The following is a 22,575-nucleotide window of genomic DNA, read 5'->3' as shown; positions in this document are numbered from 1 at the left end:
ACTTTTTCCTTCCAGAGCAGCTTTTCAACCCATGTTGGCAGGACAGCATGGGTTTCACTGGGAATAATCACTCTGCAGCATCTTCAGAAAAGCTTTAGCTTTTGTTCTGGTGTAACTCTGCCCATTTTGGACCAGAACCTGTCCTTTATACACCATCTAAAACATTTGAATACTTTACCACAATATCCAAACAGCCCTCAGAGAAACTGTGAAGTATCTCTTTCCAGTATCCAAATGTTAGCTTGTTTAAATAAAAAATAAATTTTACATCTTTCTGAATAACAGTCTCAATTAATTATTCTTATTACTGTGACTACTGCTTTCATCTGACAAAAGTAAGGCAAGAAAGAAGTTTAGTTTGAAGAAATCTATTAAAGTTTAGGAGATTTAAGAGAAATTTATTGATTGCTTAAATATGTAAAATATGTAAAATTATTTATATTTTAGTATAGTTAGAAATTAAATTAATCATTTACTTGCTGGACAAAGTCTCACATTAAAACAAGCATTGGATTTCTACCAAAGCTTTTGAGAAGAACAGCTTTAGATTAGTAATTCAAGAACATTTTGTGTAAAAAATGAAGCATGGATAACATTATTACATGTCCAGTCATTTATCGGCCTCGGGTTTTCTGGCTGAGTTGTGATCCTCCAATCCTGTAGATGGCAGTAAAATTTGAAATATTTCGATGTGTCCGCCGCCAAAATGCTCATTTCACAGAAGAAATATTTTGCTTTTCGGAAGAAGAGCCCAACAAAGCGGCCCTGTTTCTTTTCAGCAAGAAAAGTACTAAAAATCTTCCAAACCGACGATGTACGCCAGGACAAACACAGGCAGCACACATGGAGATTTTCAGGACAGAAATGGAGTGAACTACGTTTCGTCGACAGAGTCCTTCGGCCACTGCTCTCAATTGTTCTGGAAAAAGGACCCGAACGATTCCGGAGTAAGAAAGCCAGTTGTTCCCACCACCATTAGCTAGCGAACCCCAGCCACAAACATACAGCTTACTCTGTTCGCCAACTAGTGACTGAAGCATTTGTTATCACACCTTCTTAGGTTTCTGGAATGTAGTCTGCACTGCATTTGGCTATTCGTTGGTGCAATTGTGCATGTAATGCTAGAGCCTTGTGAGCATCCGGCTAACCTAGCAACCGTCATGCTGAGCGCCTTCTGGCCTAGTTTGACCATTAGCTCTCAGCTAACAAACAGGCTAGCTGTTTTCTCCAGTCTTTTACAATCTGTGTGATGGATATGTATGAGCAGCCCGAAGCGCGACGCCGTGGCTGTGCTGCGAAAGATGAAAAATAGTGATGGCTTTGACATAACGCATCACAGGGACTCTTAGCATAACTGAAGCTAATTTCGGATGCAGGTTTCCCATAGTATAAAGATGTACCGTTAACTGTGTACAGCAAGGCAGTATGGTCCCTTGGTTAAGTCCTGTGTTGAAGTGCGTTCTAACATCTCAGTTGTCAGACTGTGGGGTTTCTGCTGAGCTCTGGAATATTGCTAGCGCAGAGTAAACACGACCAGGCTGCTCGGCAGGAAACGTTAGCGGAAGACGACCCGCGGAGAATGCTTCAAAGCCCCCTTTGTGATGCCAGACTGTAGTTCATTCATGACCGGAGTCTGCCCACAGAAAGCAGGGGCACGCTGAGACCCAGGGCCGGCCCAAGGTTCTGTTGAGGCGGGAGCAGTATTTGATTTGGGGACCCTCTTCTAGTTAAGCCACCACTGCACATGATGGTTATTATGGGTTGTGCATTTACCGCAGCTTGCTCTACAGTTCACTAGTAATCCACCAATGAGTCCCTAATACGGATATTTCACATTTGTTGAAGTGGGGTTCTGCTCATCAGATAAATGCTTATTATATCTCAAAACAAATAAATCTGAAAAAAATTTCTGGAAGTTGTAATTTATGAATCTTTATAATACATTTATATTGGATAACAGTTTGATGTGAATTTGTGCTGTAGAACAAAATCAGTCTGATTTGATCTTTGCTGTGTAATAGACTGCAGAGCAGAACCAGTTCAGTGCATCTATGCAGAGTAACTCTAGAAATGGGAAAACAACAACAAAGCATATTAATATATGTTACACTGTGATAATCTGGCACTCCACCCAACCTGTGCACTGCTCAGCAGCCTGCTGACAGTATGTAAGGCCACACATCCACAACTGAATTATGACATTTCATCAGTTTTAATGTTGGTGAAGTTACAAGCTGTCAGTTTGGTAGGTCTATTAATTGCTTTCTATCTTGCGTTCAGCTGAACATTGATGTTACCTTCCTGTTTATCATTGCGGTAATTTAATACAACATAAAGAGGTTAGATGGCGGCACACTTCATCAGATAATATGAAATCCTTCTGAGTGTTGGACAGAGGCGTCTGCACAGATAAAAGCCGACTACTTTTCTACAGCATGTCTCCCTGTAGGTTCAGTTGAACCTCCCTAGCTAATGCAGAAGTGCACTATGTTGTTTTATGCATTTTTGATCTACAAGATCCATTCAAAAAAACATAACAGGAGCATCTGTAAAGAAAAGGCTCTGATTGCTGTTGGATTACTAAATCAGTCATCCTGTGTGTGTGTGTGTGAGAGAGAGAGAAAGCTATGGGAGGGAGTTGCTATGATGTAGCTAAGCAGGATTTCAGGGTCTTTTAAAACAAATTCATCACAGTTCTGGACATTTAAGCTGCCAGTCAGAAACGTGCTTCTTTATCAGTCCATTGGTTCACACTGTGTGTGTGGAGAAAGAGCTGCTTTCCCACTGCTTTAAAATGACAGGCGCTGGGAAATGTATCAAATGAATCTTTATCTGTCTAGGTTTGTGAACGTTCCACGTTTTGCCCTGATTGGCTGTCAGGAATTGTTTACGTCATTGTCTTGGCTTGAACCTTTAGCATGGATGGCTGGCCCAAAACGTCTGCTACCACTAGTCTGTAGGAGCCTGGTGAAAAGCAGCTGACCTTGGGCTCAGTCATGGCTGAACTTTTGGAGGTGGATCTGATCTGCTGGTGAACTGAGACATTCAGCTGACAGCCACTGACTGAACAGACTGAGACCATGATTACACTCATTGGCTATTTTAGACTAAAACAGTGAATAATGAATAAAACAAAATGAATATTTCAAATATTGAACATAAAGTTTAAAATGAGTGCCAGTACTTTTTCAAACAATGGTTTAGTTTGAGCTTAATTGAATAGTTGACTTTTCTAAATAAAACATTTTGAATTAAAAATGAAATTAGTTTGTGTGTTGTCTGGTGGTCCAGTTTGTCCAGTGTTGGTGCCACCTGGTGGTGTGTGTTGGTGGCCTCAGCTGGCTCTGGCTGCTCTGGGCCTTCAGTGGGAACTCTGTGTTTTCTGATGGTGGTGTAGTGTCTCCCTCAGACTAAACATCACCTGGACTTACCTTTCTCAGCCCCTGACCTCTGTTGTGTGCTGAAAAACATTTTTCAGTGAATGTTTTTCTCTTTATTTTGTAAACGGTTTGAATTTCTGAGGAGGTTTTGTGGTCACAGAGCACTCAGGCAGGTTAACCCTGCTGCAGAGCTCAGGTCAGAGGCTGCCTGGCTTCAGGGCAGTGTGGCAGGAGGAAGCTGGATTTGAACCCACATCTTTTAGACTGCCAGACCTCCACTGCTCCTTTTGAGCCCATTTTACCCTGCACCTTTTCTGTTTTCCCTGACCTTCAACACCAGTTTAAAAAAAGGGAAAAATACTTAATTGATTTTAGTTTTTGGGAAATTGCTGCAACTGAAGTATATTTTGGTTTCTATTCATATTATTTTTCTTGGTATTTTACTGCCAATTATTTTTAATTATTATTTGATCAAGCTTAAATTTATTTCTTGTTTTATTATTTTTCTATCTACAATGTTGTAACTATTGTGAATCAGTTGGGTCAGCTGAGGTTGTTGCAAATGTGCTGTCAAGAAAACTTTGACTAGACTCCATGTTGTTTTGAGTCTTACACAGGGGTGTCCAAAGTCGGTCCTGGAGGGCCGGCATCCTGCATGTTTTAGTTCTCTCCCTGGTGGTAGTAACAACCTCCTCAGCAAGTCAGTTTTCTTCTTAGGCCTCTAATGAGCCATCATTTGATGCAGGTGTGTTAAACCAGGGAGAGAACTAAAACATGCAGGATGCCGGCCCTCAAGGACCGACTTTGGACACCCCTGGTCTAACACTTCTGCTGTTTGTTTTCTTCTACAGCCAAGTTCAACCATCAGCTGGTGTGACCAGCTGCCTCCGTCCTCTGCGGCCCTTTCTAGCTCCAGTCTCTCCTCGGCGTCACTTTCTAGCTCCAGCCTCTCCATGGAGTCCCGAGCACCCGCGCCTCCGCCCCCGCCGCCTAGTACGACGGCGTCAGACGACATGGAGTCAGACGAGAGGCCGTACGTCTGCGACCTGTGTAACTGCGCCTACAAACACGCCAGCTCTCTTCTCAACCACAAACTCACCCACAAGACTGGAGACTTCAAGTGAGAACTCTCTCTCAGAATCTAGATATTAATATCTGTGTTGATCTCCAGATTGAAAAAAAAAAATCTAGATTATCTGTGACAAAGTGATCCATAAGGTCAGATTATATTTAGAATTCCTAATTGCACTTTCTGAAACATTTGAAAGAAAGTTTGTTGCAGTTTATTTTACCTTTGACCAACGTAGTCAACCTATTGTTTTTATCAGTTTATTTATTTATTTTCATTGGCTGTTCTACTTCTAATTGCACCAGCTGAAAAAATGAAAGTTGTTTTTTCATGTTTGACTGAGACCCTGAAGCTGTTGGTGTGTTTCAGTGAGCTGTACTGGTGCAGCGTTATCATACATTTCTAATTCAGTACATGGCTACATTCACACTGCAACCTGAAGGGACCCACATTTTTTGTTGCTCTTATGCAATCTGAATCTGATCTTTTCATGACATTCTGGACAACACAGGTCAGATTTTTAGGCTGCTGGGAGATGTGACCCTGAGTCTGATACGGTTCTGATCTTTTTCAATGTGACCTGTGTCTGTACGGCCGAGTCGCATTCATCTGACCTGAACGTCATTCATACTCAACACACGTCACTATCCTGCCTCCTGAAACACAGAGAAACAACAACCACAGTGGATGATAATAAGGATGAATTTGTTGAAGTGTTTTAAAATCACGGTGTGCTCCACCACAAACACTGAGCATGCTTGCTACGTGCAACATTACTGTGCCCTCTGCTGTGCTTGCGGGACACTTTAAGGTTGATTGCCGTTTTCTGTTTTCTTACAAGTTGCATATATTTGGAAATGTGAACGACCACGCAAAGAAATGTGGATTTCACAGAAAATCAGAATAGAGCATAAAGCCTGCAGTGTGAACGTGAACGTGTGTGTTTGAAAAAATAAACTTTTTAAGCCAATTTAGCTGTTCTTCGTTATCAGATTGGTATCAGCATTGGCCTATACCAAACATCAGATATCGGTATTTGAAGTGAAGACAGTGGATCTGTTCACCTCTGTCCACACACTGAGTTTTGTTTTGCTCTGACCTGTTGTCGGTTTCTCCTCAGGTGCGACTTCTGCAGCAAGCCCTACACCAACTACATGTCGCTACGCAACCACATGCGAATCCATGGTCAGAAACGCTACATGTGCGACCTCTGTGGGAAGGCGTTCCGCCTGGCGCGGTACCTACGGAACCACCAGAGGATACACGACGACGGGCCCAACCGCTTTGACTGTCCGTCCTGCTGTAAAAGCTACCGCACCATGCTGGAGCTGGCCCAGCATCGCTGCACTGCCGCTGCCTCTAACCAGGTACGCCGTTGGGCCGCTGCGCTGCTGTGAGCTGGGGGTTGAGCAACGTTGCTGATGACAGGCTTAGCAGAGAATCAGTTGAAAACATGGTAGTGCAGGAAGACCTGCTATGATCTAACAGCTGTTAGTCAGCTGTTTCCTCTATTTATTCATTCACTGAAATATCTTCTGAAAATTATTACAAGATTTATTCATTCTTTAAGAAATTGTGTGTAGAGGAGGATATTCTCCCTTTCACTGATAAATATGGACTTTGGAAATAACATGGAGTTCATTTTGTTGGGAATTATCAGCCTTTTCTAAATAAAAAAAAATGGTAACACTTTATTTGAAGGGGGGTTGAATAAGACTGTCATGACACTTTCATAAACATGACATAACACCTGTCATGAACATGAATAAGCCTTCATGAATATTTATGATTGTTGTCATTCGGTAAATTATGACACTTTTAATACAAAGTTGACATTATTCAAAATGTCTTTGTTATGACAACTTGACATTAACCAAGAAATCATTACTGTTTAAACTTTACCTTTAATAACATAAAGTTACCTCATTTTTAAAGTGCAATCAGTAATACTTTTATAACAAATTTATATCAGTAATGACAAAGACATTGTGAATAATGTCAACTTTGTATTAAAAGTGTCATAATTTACCGAATGACGTTTTATGACAACAGTCATAAATATTCATGAAGGCTTATTCATGTTCATGACAGGTGTTATGTCATGTTTATGACAGTGTCATGACAGTCTTATTCACCCCCCTTCAAATAAAGTGTTACCAAAAAACCTTCACTACTTTCACCCAGCAATGAATTGGAAATCCAAAATGTTTTTCAAGAATATAATGTTTCTGCTTTTTAAGCTCAACAAGTCTGGGGAAAAAAACCTCCAGATTTTTTCTCTGCATAAAGATCTGAAGATTTGCTGCGTAGAATTTTAGCTGTCATTTTAAGAGCCTGGTTGAGAATGTAAATATAAAATGATGAAACCAAAGGATTTCTGAAGTTAACTGAATTATTTAATTGCAGAGAAATTTTTTTTACCTAATTGCAAACCAAAAACTGAACATATGACTTTTTGTCTCCAAAATCCAGACTAGAGTAAATTAGTGTAGAAGTTAGAGATGTGCCGATCAGGTTTTTTCCTCCCGATACCGATACCGATCACCGATACCGATCACCGATACCGATCACATAATTATTATTATCATAAACACTACTGGTTACATTATGTGGAAAAAGGAACCATGAATTCACCTTAATTTAGACAAAAACTTGTTTTTAATAACTTTTTCCAAGAAGAAAACTAAACAAAACAGGCATTGTGCAAATTGTACTACTATTGATAATACTATCTTTAACAGACTGATAACATATGAAGGCTCTGAAAAGGCTAAATAATGCAAAGAGCCAAAATAAAACCTCTCAACATTGCCAAAAAAATTCAAGTATAAAACTTAACATTCAAAGGCAAAAACAGGTTCCATTACAATAAACAATCCAGAGTTACTGAATGAAAACTTCCTGATAGCATGGCGGCTAGCTGATTACTGCTAGCTCTGATTGGCTGTTTCTGACTGAGCGGAGTAATTATGCAGAACAGGGAGGAGATCGATTATTTTTTCAGAGATTATCTGTCTCATGTTAGGACAGCGAAAGTTTTAATACGTATGTAAAATGTATTTTTTTTTAAGTTAGATGCTGCAGCTTTAAGCAGGTTCGGTGTGAGAGTCACTACCAGGTGGAGCAGAAGCGGAGCTCCGTCTGTGAAATATTACCACCTGTAGCGTAGCAGAGGTTCAACAGCGAGAGCAGAACCAGCGTCTTACATCGCAGCTCGAAGATTTAAATAATTTTCCAGGTTATTTGTTTAGCTTTCTGACCGTCATGCTAATCCGGGTGAGTGTTTGTAGCTGTGCGCTGCTTTACCTGCTGTCTGGTCGCTCCGTATGTCTTTTTTACTGCAGTGAGCCTCGATGTAGCCAATCTCCGTCAAGTATGGCTTTGTTTTTATTCCATACTAGATTCGTCGTGTTGATGCATTTTGACCTGCTTCAATTTTCCGCCGCAACATGCAAACTTCCCCATTCACTCAGTGCATTGTAGTTCCACATCGCTTAGGATTTGTTGCTGCGCGTTTGCACAGAGTGAAGGAAAGAGGAGACCAGCTGCACAGGCAGGTTGGAAATGAGAAGCAGGTGATCGGTATCGGTAAAAGAGACAATGATCGCCGATCACCGATCATGCACTTTTTCACGAAAATCGGCCCGATTGTGATCGGTGACCGATCGATCGGCACACCTCTAGTAGAAGTTGAAGTCATAGCCTGGTTAAGCATCTGATGAATCCCTCTGGGATTCTCTCACTGTGAAGGAAATATTTGTAAATAAACTAGTGGGATTTGAGTCAAAGTTCCTTTAGCAGCCCTACTTTAGGAGCAGCTCAGTGAGAAAATAGTTAAGTTACTTTATTTTGGTGATCTGGCTCAGGCAGTGAAATGTATATTATTTAGATTGATTCCACACAGTGATTTGTGGTCAATAGAAATGTTGTAGAATGAATAATGTACTTTGTTGTCTGTAAGAACGGCAGTCGAAAAGGTAAGAAATATAAAAGTGACATAGAAATATAGCAAAATGTTATCTACAAGCTCAAATAAGAGAAAAGTAATATACACCAAATATAAATAAAATGTAAGCAGATTGTTGGTTGTTCAAATGTAAAACTGTAGTGGTTCACACTTTCTGTTGACATTAAGGTTTCTAGCTTACAGAAAATGAGATTCAAATTTAAGTTTGTCAGAGAATGAGATGATTACATCAGAGCAATACAAGAGATTTTAATACATAATGTTGGTTTGATTTGAGTTTACCACAGTTTGCCTGGTAGTCTGAGTTTGACTGTTGTGGGTGCAGCACGGTGAGAGAGGTAGATGATCTTTTAAGTGGTTGCTATGGCCACAAAAACACGGTATTGAAGTTGGCCATGCTCATTTTATGGCTTATTTAATTATGGGAAGACTGCTGACCTGTTAATTGTCCAGCAGACAGACACCGTCCACCAGAAGAGTAGCCACTAAAGGTAAAAGGTTTCAGTAACATTAATAGAAAGTTTAGTGAAAGGAAGAAAATTGTGGACAATACTTGGACAGGATGAAATTGAGCACGCTCCCTGTAATGGATCCATGTGATACGAGTGTTTTTATTTGAGTTACTGAAATATGATGCAGAGTTTGTAAGCCTACTTAGATCCTCATTTTTGATGAGAAAAGCAACATTAGGAAAGCCTGCCTGTATGGATGTTGATGTATCTGACTACCCTACATGTAGCAGTAGGATTCTCTTTTTACATGTGTGTATGGACCTAACATGATGTGTTTCTCCTGGACTCTGTGCCTCCCAGCTGTAGTTCCAGCAGCCTCCTGCTGCCGGCCCACTGACTGAATTAGAGCAGGCTCAGTTCAGGGACAGCTTTAAAACTCACTGACAGACTGGACAACAGCTCAGCAGATCTTCTGCACAAGTGTAGTAATCCAAACTTCTGTGTGTGTGTTTTTGTTTGTTTGTTTGTTTGTGTGTGTGCGTGTGTGTGTGTGTGTGTGTGGGGTTGGTTCATAAGAACCGGTTCAACTGCCCGTCCTGCTTTAAGAGCTACAGAACCATGCTGGACCTGGCCCAGCACCGCTGCAGCGCCGCGGCCAAAAACCAGGTTGGTGTGAGCGTGACTGAGCATGTGTGAGAGGTCAGAGGTCAGCAGAAAAACTTGGAGCTGTGAGGGAAGGCCAACATTTACTGGAGTTCAACAAACATTTTATTCTCCGTATGATGAAACTCTGTCCTTCCTGCTCCGATGGCTTCACGCCTCTTTCATTTTAAGCCAGGGATGCTAAGCTTAGAACAAAGCTACCTGAGGCCCACACAGGCAGGACCAACAGGATTTGACATCATAAAAATCTCACATATGATGTTTATCTAAGCTGCTATTTTGGAAGTAAAAATAAAACTGCATATTAAATAAAAGATCCATAAACATTTAGACTTTTCTTTCTCAGCTGATGTTTTGGTGCTGTACAAAAATGAAGAGACCCCTGCAAAATGGTCAGTTTTCTGATTTTACTCTTTATAAGTATATGTTTGAGTAAAATGAATGTTCTTTTATTCTATGAACTCCTGACATGTCTCTGAAATTCCAAGCAAAAACATAGTATTTATTTGCAGAAAATGAGAAATGATCAAAATAATGTCAAAAGGATGCAGAGCTTTCAGATCTCAAATAATGCAAAAAACAAGTTAATGTTCATTTAGAAACAACAATACTAATGTTTGAACTCAGGAAGAATTCAGAAATCAATATTTGGTGGAATAACCAGAGCTGTATAAAGCATTCTGTGCATTTTCAGGTCAAGATGTTTGTAAATAAAAACATCATGTTTTGCATTAGTATAATCTCAGATCAAATAATAAACAACTTTAATCTGATAACATTTATTTAGTGAAAATTAATCCACATAAAGACATAGTTATTAGCTAATCATTTCTAACTGTCCTAATCATAATACAGCTGAAGATATTTTTTATGTTGTATACTTTTACTTAAAGCAAAGTTTAGACTTGTGTAAAACAACAGAAATAATGCTGAAACTTAACCAGCTGGAGGTATGAGGAGAGTCTGTCCGTCCAGCATCATGAGCATCCAGGAAAAAGCCACCATCAGACAATTAATGTTAATTAATTAAAACATAATACATTTTTGACTGGTCAATAATCTTTGATTAATCTAGAATTGATTACCAAGTCGATTAATCATTAACTGCAGGATACAGACTCGAAAAAAGGCCATTTACTGAAAGAACACCACAGTCAGAGCAGCAAGTCAGTTTTTGCAGAACTGTGCAAAAAATATGTACATTTTGCATTTTACATTAAAAAATCTTTGTAAATTTTCTCTACGTAAAACTCAAGTGGCAGTTTTAATTTCACCTGATTCACATTCTGTTTGAACAAATCTATTGTTAAGCACCTTTTGATATCCAATTATTAATCAATTAATCCAATAAATCATCCTCTGGTCAGTCTGGCAGAAACAGCTGAACTTTTCTCATGTTGATGTCAGAAGGATTTCTAGCTGCGGCTTCTTCCTTTGCTACAGATGATCAGTCGTTCACTAAAGGAATGTGATTAAATTTTGGGCAATAAAATGTTTATGTTCTGATTTAATTCCTTTTCTTTTGATATGTTTCTAGTATTATATAAAATGGTCTTAAGTGATTAGATAGAAAATATGCAGAAAGCACCAATTTGTATTGGACTAGTCCTCAGAACAACCGATTAGTAAAATAATCAATAGCTGCAGCTCCTAGATCAGGCATAAACTGGAAGAGTGAGCTTCATAATGTCAGCCTCCATCCTAATCTCATCGGTGTGGCAGGAATGACCATTCTAGGCAGTTTCTATGGTAACAAAACATAGAAATGAAGGTGACCTTAGTGCAGGAGTGGCCAGCTCTGGGCTGGGAGGGCCAAAGGTCAGCAGGCTCTCTTAATGGCTGCATCACAAGCAGAGCCGAGCAGAACCTAAAACTGAAGCTTCCCAACTCTCAGCTCCATTGCGGTTTTTGTTAAAGCCTGAGGTTTAACTGCAGAGTTAGTAAGTGTCTGTGTGTGTGGCTCTGTTTGTGTGTGTGTGCATTTTGACAACACCATCTCATGTCAGTAGGTTAAGGTAATCAGGGCCCTGCCAGGAGACCAGTCTGAGGCGCAGGAGGGAAAGAAACGGGAGAGTAGCAGAAGCTGAGTGACAGAACAATCACCTTCATCATTCACTTCCCCTGAATTCTCACTGTGATCTGCCTGCATGAACTCCGTGCTGGCTGGGAGTGACGGAGGTTTATAAAAGTTCTGCTCTCTTCTGTTTCTCTGCTGGTCTTCAATCCAGACTGGCGGTCGCCGCTCCAATTTCTCTGCCACTCCGCGCCGCCAGCAGCAGCAGCAGCAGCAGCAGAACAACAGCGCTAACTCCATGATGCAGCCGCCGCACGGAGCACACAGTCAGCAGGAGGCGCTCCCGTCCCACTGCGTGGCAGCCATGTCCCAGGGCGGGCCGGGGGCCAGCCAGCCGGTGGCGGATCCTCACCAGGTAAGGGACGGCCAGACCCTCTGCAGGTTCCTGAGCAGGACCATCGCTGAGGTGTCGCTGTGTGTCCCAGCAGGGCCGGCCCAGCTCCGTGTCCTCTCAGAGCAGCCAGCAGAGCATGAGGAGCTCCTCCAGCAACAAGCACGTCCCCCCCCCCAGTGCCGCCCCCTCATCCTCCTACTCCCTGCTCCAGCCCCTGGTGCCTGAGGTAAAGGAGATGAACTCGGGATACACTAGACTGAGCGCCAACCCCATGGTAGGAGAGTCCCCACACACCTGCCCCCGCTGGCCCCTGCTGGCCCCTGCTGACCCCTGCCTTCTCCCAGTCTGCCTACTAACATTAGGATGGGGGGTGGGGGGTGGGGAGGCTTTCGCTCTCTGTTGATGTTTACCATGAATTATGAGCTTTACTCCGTCAAAAACTCATCAACTGATTGCTGGTAACCATAGACATAGACCTGCTCATCATATCCATTGCTCTCAGTCTTTTTAAATTTCAGTCCAATTATAAATAATATTTCCCTTGAATTCTTATCAAGCTTCCATTGCACTTCTGCTCAACTAAGCTCAACTGAACTCAACTTGTCTAAAGGCGCTGTTAGCCAAAGCAAGCTACAAAAGATTTTAAATGATTAGATTGGGTTGGGGGATGATCTGTATATTTCAATAACTATAATCAGAAATGCTTTGCCTTCTTAAAGCTGTAGCATGTAACTTTTATAGAAAATACTTTTTTACATATTTGTTGAACCTGTTGACAGATTAATTTGAGACGGATAATCTGCGAAAAAATCAGGCTCTTCTGCTTTCTCCCTGTGCTAACTAGAAACAGCCAATCAGAGCCAGGAGGCGGGTCTTAGCACTGTCAATCACCCTTCCTGTAAAATTAAGTTGTTTCTCCAGCATTGACACGTTGAGCAGTATGTGCATGAAGATGATTTTTTTTAAAATATATATTTATTGAGTTTTTCAAAATACAGCATACATAAATAATACAGAAGAGTATGAAGCATATATGTATTTCACAAATTACTGTATAAGAAAAATATACTCTTACCAATACGACAATGAAAATAAAAACATACAATAACTAAAATTAAAATAAAATAAAAACAAGTCAGGGCAATTATCTAAATAACTGGTTACACTGCACTGGTTACCATTTACATTTTAGGATGGTACTACCTGTCTATCAAGGCACGGGTGGCATACTAAGAGGCTGACCGAGCGTCGGGGTCAGTCTTAGACTGAGAAAGTTGGTCCAAAAACGGCTGCCAGATACTACAGAACTTATTAGTGGAGCCCACAACATCATACCGCAGTTTCTCTAAATGAAGAATCTCAGTAAAATCACTTAACCACTTTAAACTGAGGAACCTTGTCAGTTTTCCACAATCTTAGTATTACTTTCTTAACCGTTACCATCCCATACATCACAGTGGTTTGCATAGAAATGCTGCCAGATTGAAATGAACCAGTTTGTCAGGTTCCCAAGTGAAGAAGAATATCCAAACAATGCAGTCTGGGCATCTGAAACCAACGCGCACCTATACACTTCAGAAAACAAGTTAAAAATGTCACACCAATATTGGAAGAGTTTGGGGCATGACCAGAACAGACATCAGCGGACTTACATTTTGAAGATAATGACGGGAATATTCTGTGCAATTTCATTTTAGAATAGTGGAGTCTATGAAACACCTTGAATTGAATTAACTGGTGTCTTGCATTGATAGAACATGACCGGATCCTCCCAGACTTCACTCCCAATCTGCAAACCCAGCTCCTCCTCCCACTCAGCCCTCAAGGAGTTTGTGGTAAAATTAATTTGCTCTGCAAAGATCTCAACAAAGCTTGAAATTATATTTTTTTATTCTGGAGAGCCCAACAGCATTTTGCATATTTTATTTTCTTCCGGAAGACATACACAATTTGGGATGTTAATTCGAACATAATTTCTAATTTGCAAATATCTGAAGAAATTTGGATCCGGAAGAGAGAAACAGTTCTTCAACATTGCAAATGAAGCAAACTTTTTGTTAATATACAAATTTTTCAGTGTAATTAGGCCATTTAGTCTCCAATTTTTAAATTATCTGATAGTGATCAGGGAAAAGCATGGGTACGGTAAATTTGGGCATGAACTAAGATCTCTGGTAGGTTATAGTATACCTTAATTTGTTTCCATATTTTCAAACAATTTAAAACAATCAAATTATTTATTCCACTATTTGTAGGAGATATTGGTGCTGAGAAAAGAAGTGCTGGAAGATAACTGTTTATAACACCACTTCTTTCAATAGCCACCCAAGGGGGAGAATTTGCAGAAAGTTCTTGAGCATCACCTTCCTGCCAGTATACCAAGGCCCTTGCATTCGCTGCCCAATAATAGTGCAGGGTGACAGTTTGATCAACCCCAAACAGGGGTTGGCTGTCAATCAGGCTCTGATTGGTTGTTTTAAACCAGTGTATTTTTTTCAGACAGCAATAGCAACACTGGGTGGGGGGGCGTCCATCTGTTCACAGATTGTTTCATAGCATACGGTCACAACATGGTGACAGTTTGAACAAATATGTAAATATTTTTATTTGTTTTTATAAAAGTTACATACTGCAGCTTAAGTTCATTTCTATGGCGACCGTTTTCTTTTACTACAAACAGCGTTTGGTCTGCTATTGTTGCTCTGGATAGTCTAGGATTCCTGGTTGCACTAATGTGAACCGGCTGCCTGCTGCACACATCAGACTCAAAACTAGTTTAAAATTTGAGGTGCTGTAAAAAAATCCTAACTGCAAACATATGCTTTCCAGAAGCCAAACCCTTTAAATTATTTTACTACCACAAACCTTTTGTTCTGACTTTGTGTGACAGACCAACACACTCTAGTGTATCCCAGTGAAGTGGAGGGAAAGTTCTACATGGTTCTCAGTTCTTTAACAAATATAAAGTGTAAAAGTTTGGCATTCATTTGTATTCAGCCTCATTTACTCTTTTACTTAAGATGAAATGCAGTGCAACCATCTTCCTTTATAAGTCTCAAAAATACTTTATTGATTGCAAAGGAAATGAAATGAAGCTCATTTTATCCAAGGTTCTTCAGAGAGTTGTAGCTGCTGATGACTGTGCAGGAAGGATCAGGAACACGTCGTCATTTTTCTGCCCTCAGAGGTTCTTCAGAGAACAACCAGCCTGGTGTGGACCAAGGAACCCAGGAGACGTTTAAACCAGGGTTAGGTTCTAGAACATCTGAGCTCCATCAGTTCTTCATCTGGACATGGAGACATGATGTCTGTCCATCTGTGACAGTTTTCAGTGAAACTAACATTTTTGTTGTGATCTAGTGATATCGGTGTAGCTGCGTGAAATTTACAAGATGGATAGAAAGGTAGATCTCCCAGAAAGAAAGGTGACTATAAAGCATTGACTCATGAGGGCTGAATACAAATAAACATTTTGCGTTCACTCTGACTTTAGCTGAAGCTAATTTTTAAAATGTTTTTTTAAATATAAATTTAAATGCTAAAAAATGTTGGCGAGAGAAACTGTAACTGCTTTCACACATTTGATTGCCTTTTGCAACTTTAAGAATGTCTCTGCCATCCTTCCAGTAAGAAATCAGATGTATATTTAATCTGTGGTTTTTCTACCACAATGAAGGAACGTTTAGTGTCAGACAGCACGTCAGCCCTTCACCAGAGCCTGGACCGAGGTTCTGCTTCTGGGCTCGTAGTTTCCCCACCAGTACACACAGGGCCTGCAAAGAAAACAGAGTGAAATTCAGCTGACACAGGGATTCTTTCTGTTGGGATATAAACCGTGCGTGCGTGCGTGTGGATCCTCTCTCTGATTCTACTAACCTGGGGCTGTGCTGCTAATTCAGTCTGCTTTCCATCCCGTCACAGCTGCTGTTACGGCCATGTTTGTTGCACATCGCAATCGGAAACATTTCACTCATACTGGAATATTAGTCTGGCTGTGCTGTTTGTAGTGAATTACTGAACTGGTTTGAGTTTACAAAAGGAATCTTTTTCAGGTGTTTAGAGTTACTTTGTTGATTCAGATGATTATTTTTATTGCTCGTTCAGAGAACCTTTTCATAATAATCTAATTTTTTGAGACAGGGATTTTGGGTTTTCATGAGCTGTTTGCCAAAATCATCAAAATTAAAACAATAAAAGACCTGAAATATTTCAGTTGGTGTGCAATGAATCTAAAATATATAACAATTTAATTTTTATCATGACATTATGGAAAATAATGAACTTTATCACAATATTCTAATTTTATGACCAGCACCTGTAGATTAGTACAGAAAATGAAGTCTTTTGAAACAGTCATTTAAAGTGACATTAAACACCAGCAGAATCTTTAGTTTTTGTGCCATGACTGAAGCGAACAGAAAAGGAAAACTTGTCTCCCAGTTGCTGCTAAGTTGTCTTCTTTGGACCTGGAACAATTAATTGTGACAAATCGAATATCACAATAGTTGTCAACTAATTTAGTAATTAATTGTTCTGGAGAATAGAGCTTTGGAACGTGACGTCACTGCTGGGATATCAGCGCCATCTTTGGGGTCTTAAACATAACCAACAAAAACAACTTGCAGATTTTTTTAATCCAAGTTACTTAAAATAATTTAGCTAGGGTACGAACTTGCTGCGTTACTGAATGTGATGTCCGATCACACGACTGAAATAGTAAAAAAATGGAAAATGGACTTTCGTTTTATTATTTTCCTGCTTGGAAACAATGTGAGGAGGCTAAGCTAAGCTATCGGAGCTAACGAAAAGAAAACGAATGGCCTGGGTGTCAGCGGTTGAGATGTCCTGATATTACGTTCTCCAACATCCCCAGATACTTGCAAGTTTGCTCCAGACATTTCCATTCTGGTGAGTGTTTAAATTTGCTTTGTTGGTGTTGTGTCATAATTTTTTGCTATGTTTTTGTCCGGGTGTACTAATGTTCAGTTTATGTTGAATTCATTTAAGTGGGTCAACCTTGTTTAGGTCGGGCTAATATTGTTTATGTAGCATAGTCCGAGTTTTGTCAGTGGACATCGAGGTTATTCCATTATTGTGAAGTAAACTATTTAAGTTTTCTAGTGTTATTAAATTTACAGTATTAATACTGATATGTGTTCTGATATGTCCTCTTCAAGGCAAACCAACGTATGAAATGGATGAGCTCAATCCTGACTGGGTTCCAGTGCTGAATATGGGTCACTGCGAGGTAAACGCCACAACATAGGACCGACATGCGCGTCAATTAAAGAGGCGATACAGCAAGACCATGGTGGATCAACAAGTTACAGAGACTGTTTTCATTATTTACCCCAGAAGAGGCAAATAATGAAAACACAGTAGCGGAGGCAACAGAAGAGGAGCAAGTTGGAGAGGCTGAGGAGGAAACGCCAGGAGAGGAGCTCAGCAAGGCTGCAGACTCTGAAGAACATGAACCATTTGTGTACAGTTGGAAGTGACTGTTTTTTCTCATTTAATAATTTAATGTGGTAAACATTCATAAAACGTTTGATTCAAGCATTTCAAGTTGAATGTAAACAGGTAAAGAAATGAATCGCATTTTAAGTAAAAATTTTATATTGAAAATATTTCAGGTAATAAACATACATGTAATGAAAGATATTTTTAAATAAATTTTTTATGTGATTAAAGTAAATTATATAATCAGTTGCTTGTTACATGTAATATAACAAGCAGACTGTCAGGACACTGGGTGTTTGGGTTTGTTTTGCTTTATTTTGTTCATAAAAATAACATCCACATAAAGTACGTCTACTGCCTGCTGCGTTTGGGTCCATCGTCACACCACATCATGACACAAGCCAGATGAAAGAGCCCATCTTTAAACATTTAACGTGTAATTAAACAATAAAGGTGACAAGTAAATTTTATGAAATAGATCACACTTTAAGTAAATAATTGTTGTATTTAACATATTTCAGGTAAATGAACATGTAATGAAATAGATCCCGTCCTAGAATTTTATGTAACTGAACATTACAGGTAACAAATGTGACGATCGTCTGATGTTTATGAAATTTTTTTAAAAATAATTTTTAAATATAGTTTTGGTTAAAAAATAAAAAGGGGTCAAAATGGAATAAAAATATGCCTAATCCATATAGTTTAGTAAAATAATTTCACACAGATTTCTGAGTTAATTTGGCACATGATTTGGAAGCTATTTTAGAAAACATTTAATATTACAGTGATTCTTGAGAATAGGGACAAAACAGGTCCTATGGCTAAAGCACAAAATTTGAATAAAATATACCCAAAATATAATTTTTTCAAATATCTGACTAAACTAACCTGGGTCATATGAGCACAACAATGTATATTTTCCTGGTGTTTGCTGAATATTTTTTTATTTTAAACATTGTAGTAGGTGGATGGTGTCTTTAAAATCCCTTGTCCTGGAGCAGAACTCAATACATTATAATAGTTTAAAACAATGAAAGGAATACTAAGATAATATATTATGACAATTAAGTATAAGTATTCATATAAATAATTATAAAAGTATCAATAAATTGAATTAAAAATAATTTTTATATATTTTCCAACTCTATTGAAATTTGTCCCAAGTTTTTATCAACACCATCAGACATAAAAAGAATGTAAAAAAAAAAACAAAAAAAAAACAACTCAGGCATTATTGGGGGGCATCAGAACTTCTGAGGACCCCATGACCTCTTCTCCTCTCTTCCTTTGCTAAGAGGGCTAGTTAGCTCTGGTTAGCTTAAGTTATTCTTTAGTTTTTTCTTCTGTTTTATTCCTAAGTTGCTCATCACAACCATGATGTGTCAACACCATAACTGACAATTTACAAAACTTTGATGAAATTTTGTGAAATAAAAGCTTAATTTTGGTTTACTGTAAAGATTTCTTGGACCTGACGAGCTACAATATGGCCTCCTTCAGAATAACATCATATAAATTTGAGGTAGTTTGGGATTTCGTCAACTCCGTCAGAGTTTTTATGACTCTTTCAGTGAAATTGTTGACAAATCTCACTTAAATGTGCAGTTAATTCATTTTAATGTATTTTACATAAATTGCATTACTTCACATGTATCAAGTAGTTCTTTTTACTCACTAGTTTGTCTTCACCTTTAGCTCTGCGTCAACTCCGTCAGATGAACTTTTTGTTGTTTTTTTGTTTTAAATAATATTTCTTTCTTGAGAAGCATTTGTCTGTAAAAATGAGTAAAATATCACTAATAGGGTATTTTAAAAATAATTTTATATTTAGTTTTGTCAGATGATGATAACAAAGTTCAAGGTCAGGTCGATTAAAAATGTAATTTCTAAAAAAAATGTTGCAACTGGGAGCCTGTACCTTAGCATCGATACATTTCCAAAACATTATTTGTCTTATTTGCATACATAAGGTTAAGGAATAATTTTAAAAAATGGGGAAAATTAAAACCCATTTTGTTCCTATTCTCAAGAATTACTGATTAAACTTATTTAAAATATTCAATATGACTTAAAATTTTAATAGAGGATAATGTGCCTCGTTTAATAGCATGAATTACCACTTTTTTTTGTATCAGTTGGCCACAAGACAAGGCATTTATTTACAGGAGTGTTTGGTTCGAAAATTGACGGTCCCTATGTGAACCTCCGAGTGCTTGAGGAGGGAGCGGTAAAGAACAGCTGGCCAAAATTAGCATTCAAAATTGGATCAAACTTGAGCTGAACGCCCCTTATTCCGCCTAGCGCGGAATATCCAGTATCCAACTTGAAAACAACTTCACTGCGGTCGGTAACACAATGAAAACACCGGTGTTTTGACTAGTTTGTTTTGGTCTGTGGCCAACAAAGATGGCGCTGAGCGACTGCATGAGATGTAAACGTCACACATAGTGACGTAGGTTCCAAAGCTCTATACAGACTGCAAAAAGGCCAATTACTGAAACACCAACATATTCAGAGCAGTAATTAAACTAAAACTGTACAAATCTGTTATACTCAGAACTCCTCAAATGATTCAAATTCTGTAATAAAAACAAACAAAAAAATCCCCTGCTAAGGATGCTAAGCATCTCTTTCTATAATTAAAAATCTGTTTGTCCAAAATGAATCAACAGATCAGTTCAGCAGGAGGAGCTGAGCTTTCATCATACTGATACTTTGTTACAAATGATCAATTGTTCACTAGAGGAATTGCAGTTTAGACAGTTTTCTTATAAAAAAAAAATGAATTGTTTATTTATATTTCAGTATATTTCTGATACAGTATAAAATAAATGAAAAATCTGCTCAATATTTTTTTTATGCAATTGTCAGAATAATCGATTACTAAAATAATCGCCACCGTCAGCCCTGGTCTTCTGTTTGAACTGTCATTTTACTCAGTTTGTTTTTTGTTTTTTTTTGTAATGTTCATAATTTCCTGGGTGCATCAGATTTTCTAAGTGCCCCGCCTTGTGCATGATGGCTTCACCAAAACATTAAGTGTGCTTCATCTTTCTAAAAGCCTCTGTGCTGACACTGATGTTTTCTCTCGGTTTTTCTCCCTCCTCTCTCTGGCTGTCCTCCGCCTCCCTGTTGAACCCGCCTTCCCTGCAGAAGCACCAGGACACTTTCTCCCTGGCCCCCCAACGGCCCCTCCCCACCATCAACCCCATAGGCCACTCTCTCCATCCGAACGGTGCTCCCTCGCTCAAGCCTCCCCCCGTGCCACGGACCATCCAGGCCATGCCCTGGGAGCAGCGCTCCCTCTACAATCAGTGAGACTCCTGACAGCCAAGCACTTCCTGTCGTCACCTCGGCCACCCAACAACACAGCCTCTTCTTCCACCCTGCCCCTTTCACATCCAGCATCCGACATCCGGGATGGAGGATGGAGGACTCCCGAACTTCCCACTGCTTTCCGAACCTCTCCTTTTGGAATGCTGTGTGTGGGAATGGGGGAGGGCACTGTTGAGAACTAGTTGAGATTGATTTCTGAGTAGTTAGGTTGAAAACAATGTGTTGCCTTGACCCTCATGTATGATCTATGCCATGTACTGGGTAGAAGTTAAACTGTCTCCACCCTGACCCGCCCTGTTGGTAAGAATTTATCCCTCTTCTTACTCTCCCCCATAGTTATGAAAATATCTATCCTTCCCGTTATGAATAGTGCTCCCACACCCTTGCCCTTATGTTGAATAAAATAAAGATTCTTTTTTTTTTTTTTTTTAAATCAGGAGCCAATTGCAAATCGGGAACAAGAACCAAGTTGTTGTTAAATGTTACAATTTTTTTTCCATCGGTCCAATATCTCTGTATCTTTGTTAAATGCCGTTTCTGCAAAAGAAAAAAAGGGGGAAACGTTTTATTCCCCATCTAACCTTTGACCTGCTGGGGAGAGAGTGTTGTGTATATTGTGCATCAGGAGGTGTCGCCCCTCAGCACTCACCTGTCACGTCCAAGCACAAAGGAGCAGCTGAAGACGTCTGCACTGGGAATGACCTCTGTGTCCAGACCTGACTGTTACAGGGTTCAGCGCCGTCGGCCTGCAGCCTCTGCAGTGAGAGACGGAGGTTGGCTCCTGATCCAGACCCGGTGAGCCCTCAGCAGAACCGACCAGGACTGAGCTCAGCAACACAGCCAAAACCCACTTTTCATCTTCAAAGTTAGTCTTTGTATTTATAAAAAAAAATAAATAAAGTAAGAATAATTTTGTTTTAATAAAATCATGCGTGCGTCTCACTATTCCCAGGATGGAATAATAACTAGATCTCAGTAAGCAGCCAATCACAATTGACTTACATTAACTTTAGAGTATTTTGTAAACTGTTGAATTTGAATAACGATTCATTCATGGATCCAGCATGTAGTTAGTTTATCTTGCTAACTTGACGGTTGTTGAAATACCCACAATTCTACTGTCATTGTCTTTCCTCTTTTTAAAGTTGTTTCTGTTTTTATTCCTGACATGTTTTCATTGTTGCTTTCTCTCTCCTTGTAAAGTGTTTTTGAGTATTTAGAAAAGTGCTATACAAATAAAAATGTTTTATTATTATCACCAAGAGGCAATGATTGAAGCCTTCTCCTGCCGCTCAGTTCTCATTGTGTCTATGGTTACAGCTTTTCTGGCAGGGATGAAGGGGGCTTTAGAAATGATTGTAGAAGAAACATGTTCTGAATTGCCAGTTTTCTTCCATCATTCTGTGGCTTCTAGTAGCATATGACCAGAGTACTGTGGGCCTGGTTGAATTCCACTGTCAGATTTGCTTTGCAAAAGGATAAAATTGGATGTTTTTTCTGTTGTAATGTTAACTTTAATGAGTTCTTGGGCCAAGTGAGGTGTAAGCAGAAAATAAGCAACAGTGACGGAAACAGCTAAAATGAACTACAGTCTAAATTAAATTCAAAAAGACTTGTAATAATCCCAAATGAAAATGAAATGTTGTAAACCACATTAATTCAAGTTTCTTCAAGGAATTCATAGTAACTGATTGCTGTGGGCTGAAAGAATCTCCTGTAGTGGGTCAGTATTACAGCGAATTTGAAGAAGCCTCTGACTGAAGACACTCTTATTTTTCTAAGACAGTCTCATGAAGAGGATGCTCAGGGTTGTCCATAATATTCTTGACTTTCTATA

The 22,575-nt window shown here is 39.4% G+C and overlaps 1 protein-coding gene across 6 annotated transcripts; it reads left to right on the top strand.

The window, feature by feature from the left end:
- The first annotated feature begins 705 nt into the window (after positions 1–705).
- LOC106930217 (uncharacterized) lies at positions 706–21,996 on the top strand. 6 transcript variants are annotated; one of them, XM_088008027.1, is made up of 8 exons: positions 706–947; positions 4,232–4,500; positions 5,570–5,816; positions 9,445–9,534; positions 11,760–11,960; positions 12,031–12,213; positions 16,813–16,847; positions 17,117–18,625. In XM_088008027.1, the coding sequence occupies exons 1-8, from the start codon at positions 813–815 to the stop codon at positions 17,130–17,132; spliced, it is 1,176 nt and encodes a 391-aa protein (XP_087864153.1). In that variant the 5' UTR covers positions 706–812; the 3' UTR covers positions 17,133–18,625. The 6 variants fall into 6 exon arrangements, with proteins under 6 accessions (XP_087864153.1, XP_014863124.2, XP_014863125.2 ...); XM_015007638.2 differs by lacking the exons at positions 16,813–16,847; positions 17,117–18,625 and adding an exon at positions 20,556–21,996 and having other exon boundaries at positions 12,034–12,213; XM_015007639.2 differs by lacking the exons at positions 16,813–16,847; positions 17,117–18,625 and adding an exon at positions 20,556–21,996 and having other exon boundaries at positions 12,031–12,165.
- The last annotated feature ends 579 nt before the right edge of the window (positions 21,997–22,575 follow it).

Source organism: Poecilia mexicana, unplaced genomic scaffold (genome assembly GCF_051168715.1).
Source record: "Poecilia mexicana isolate PSO_F unplaced genomic scaffold, ASM5116871v1 scaffold_8, whole genome shotgun sequence".
Taxonomy (NCBI): domain Eukaryota; kingdom Metazoa; phylum Chordata; class Actinopteri; order Cyprinodontiformes; family Poeciliidae; genus Poecilia; species Poecilia mexicana.
This window is presented reverse-complemented; position numbering and strand designations above follow the sequence as displayed.

Excerpts from the sequence above, each read along its gene's own strand:
- LOC106930217 (XM_015007637.2), top strand. The coding sequence starts at position 813 with ATGTACGCCAGGACAAACACAGGCAGCACACATGGAGATTTTCAGGAC. Across the intron at positions 948-4,231 it reads AGGACCCGAACGATTCCGGA|CCAAGTTCAACCATCAGCTG; the intron begins GTAAGAAAGCCA and ends TTTCTTCTACAG. Across the intron at positions 11,961-12,030 it reads CGGTGGCGGATCCTCACCAG|CAGGGCCGGCCCAGCTCCGT; the intron begins GTAAGGGACGGC and ends TGTGTGTCCCAG.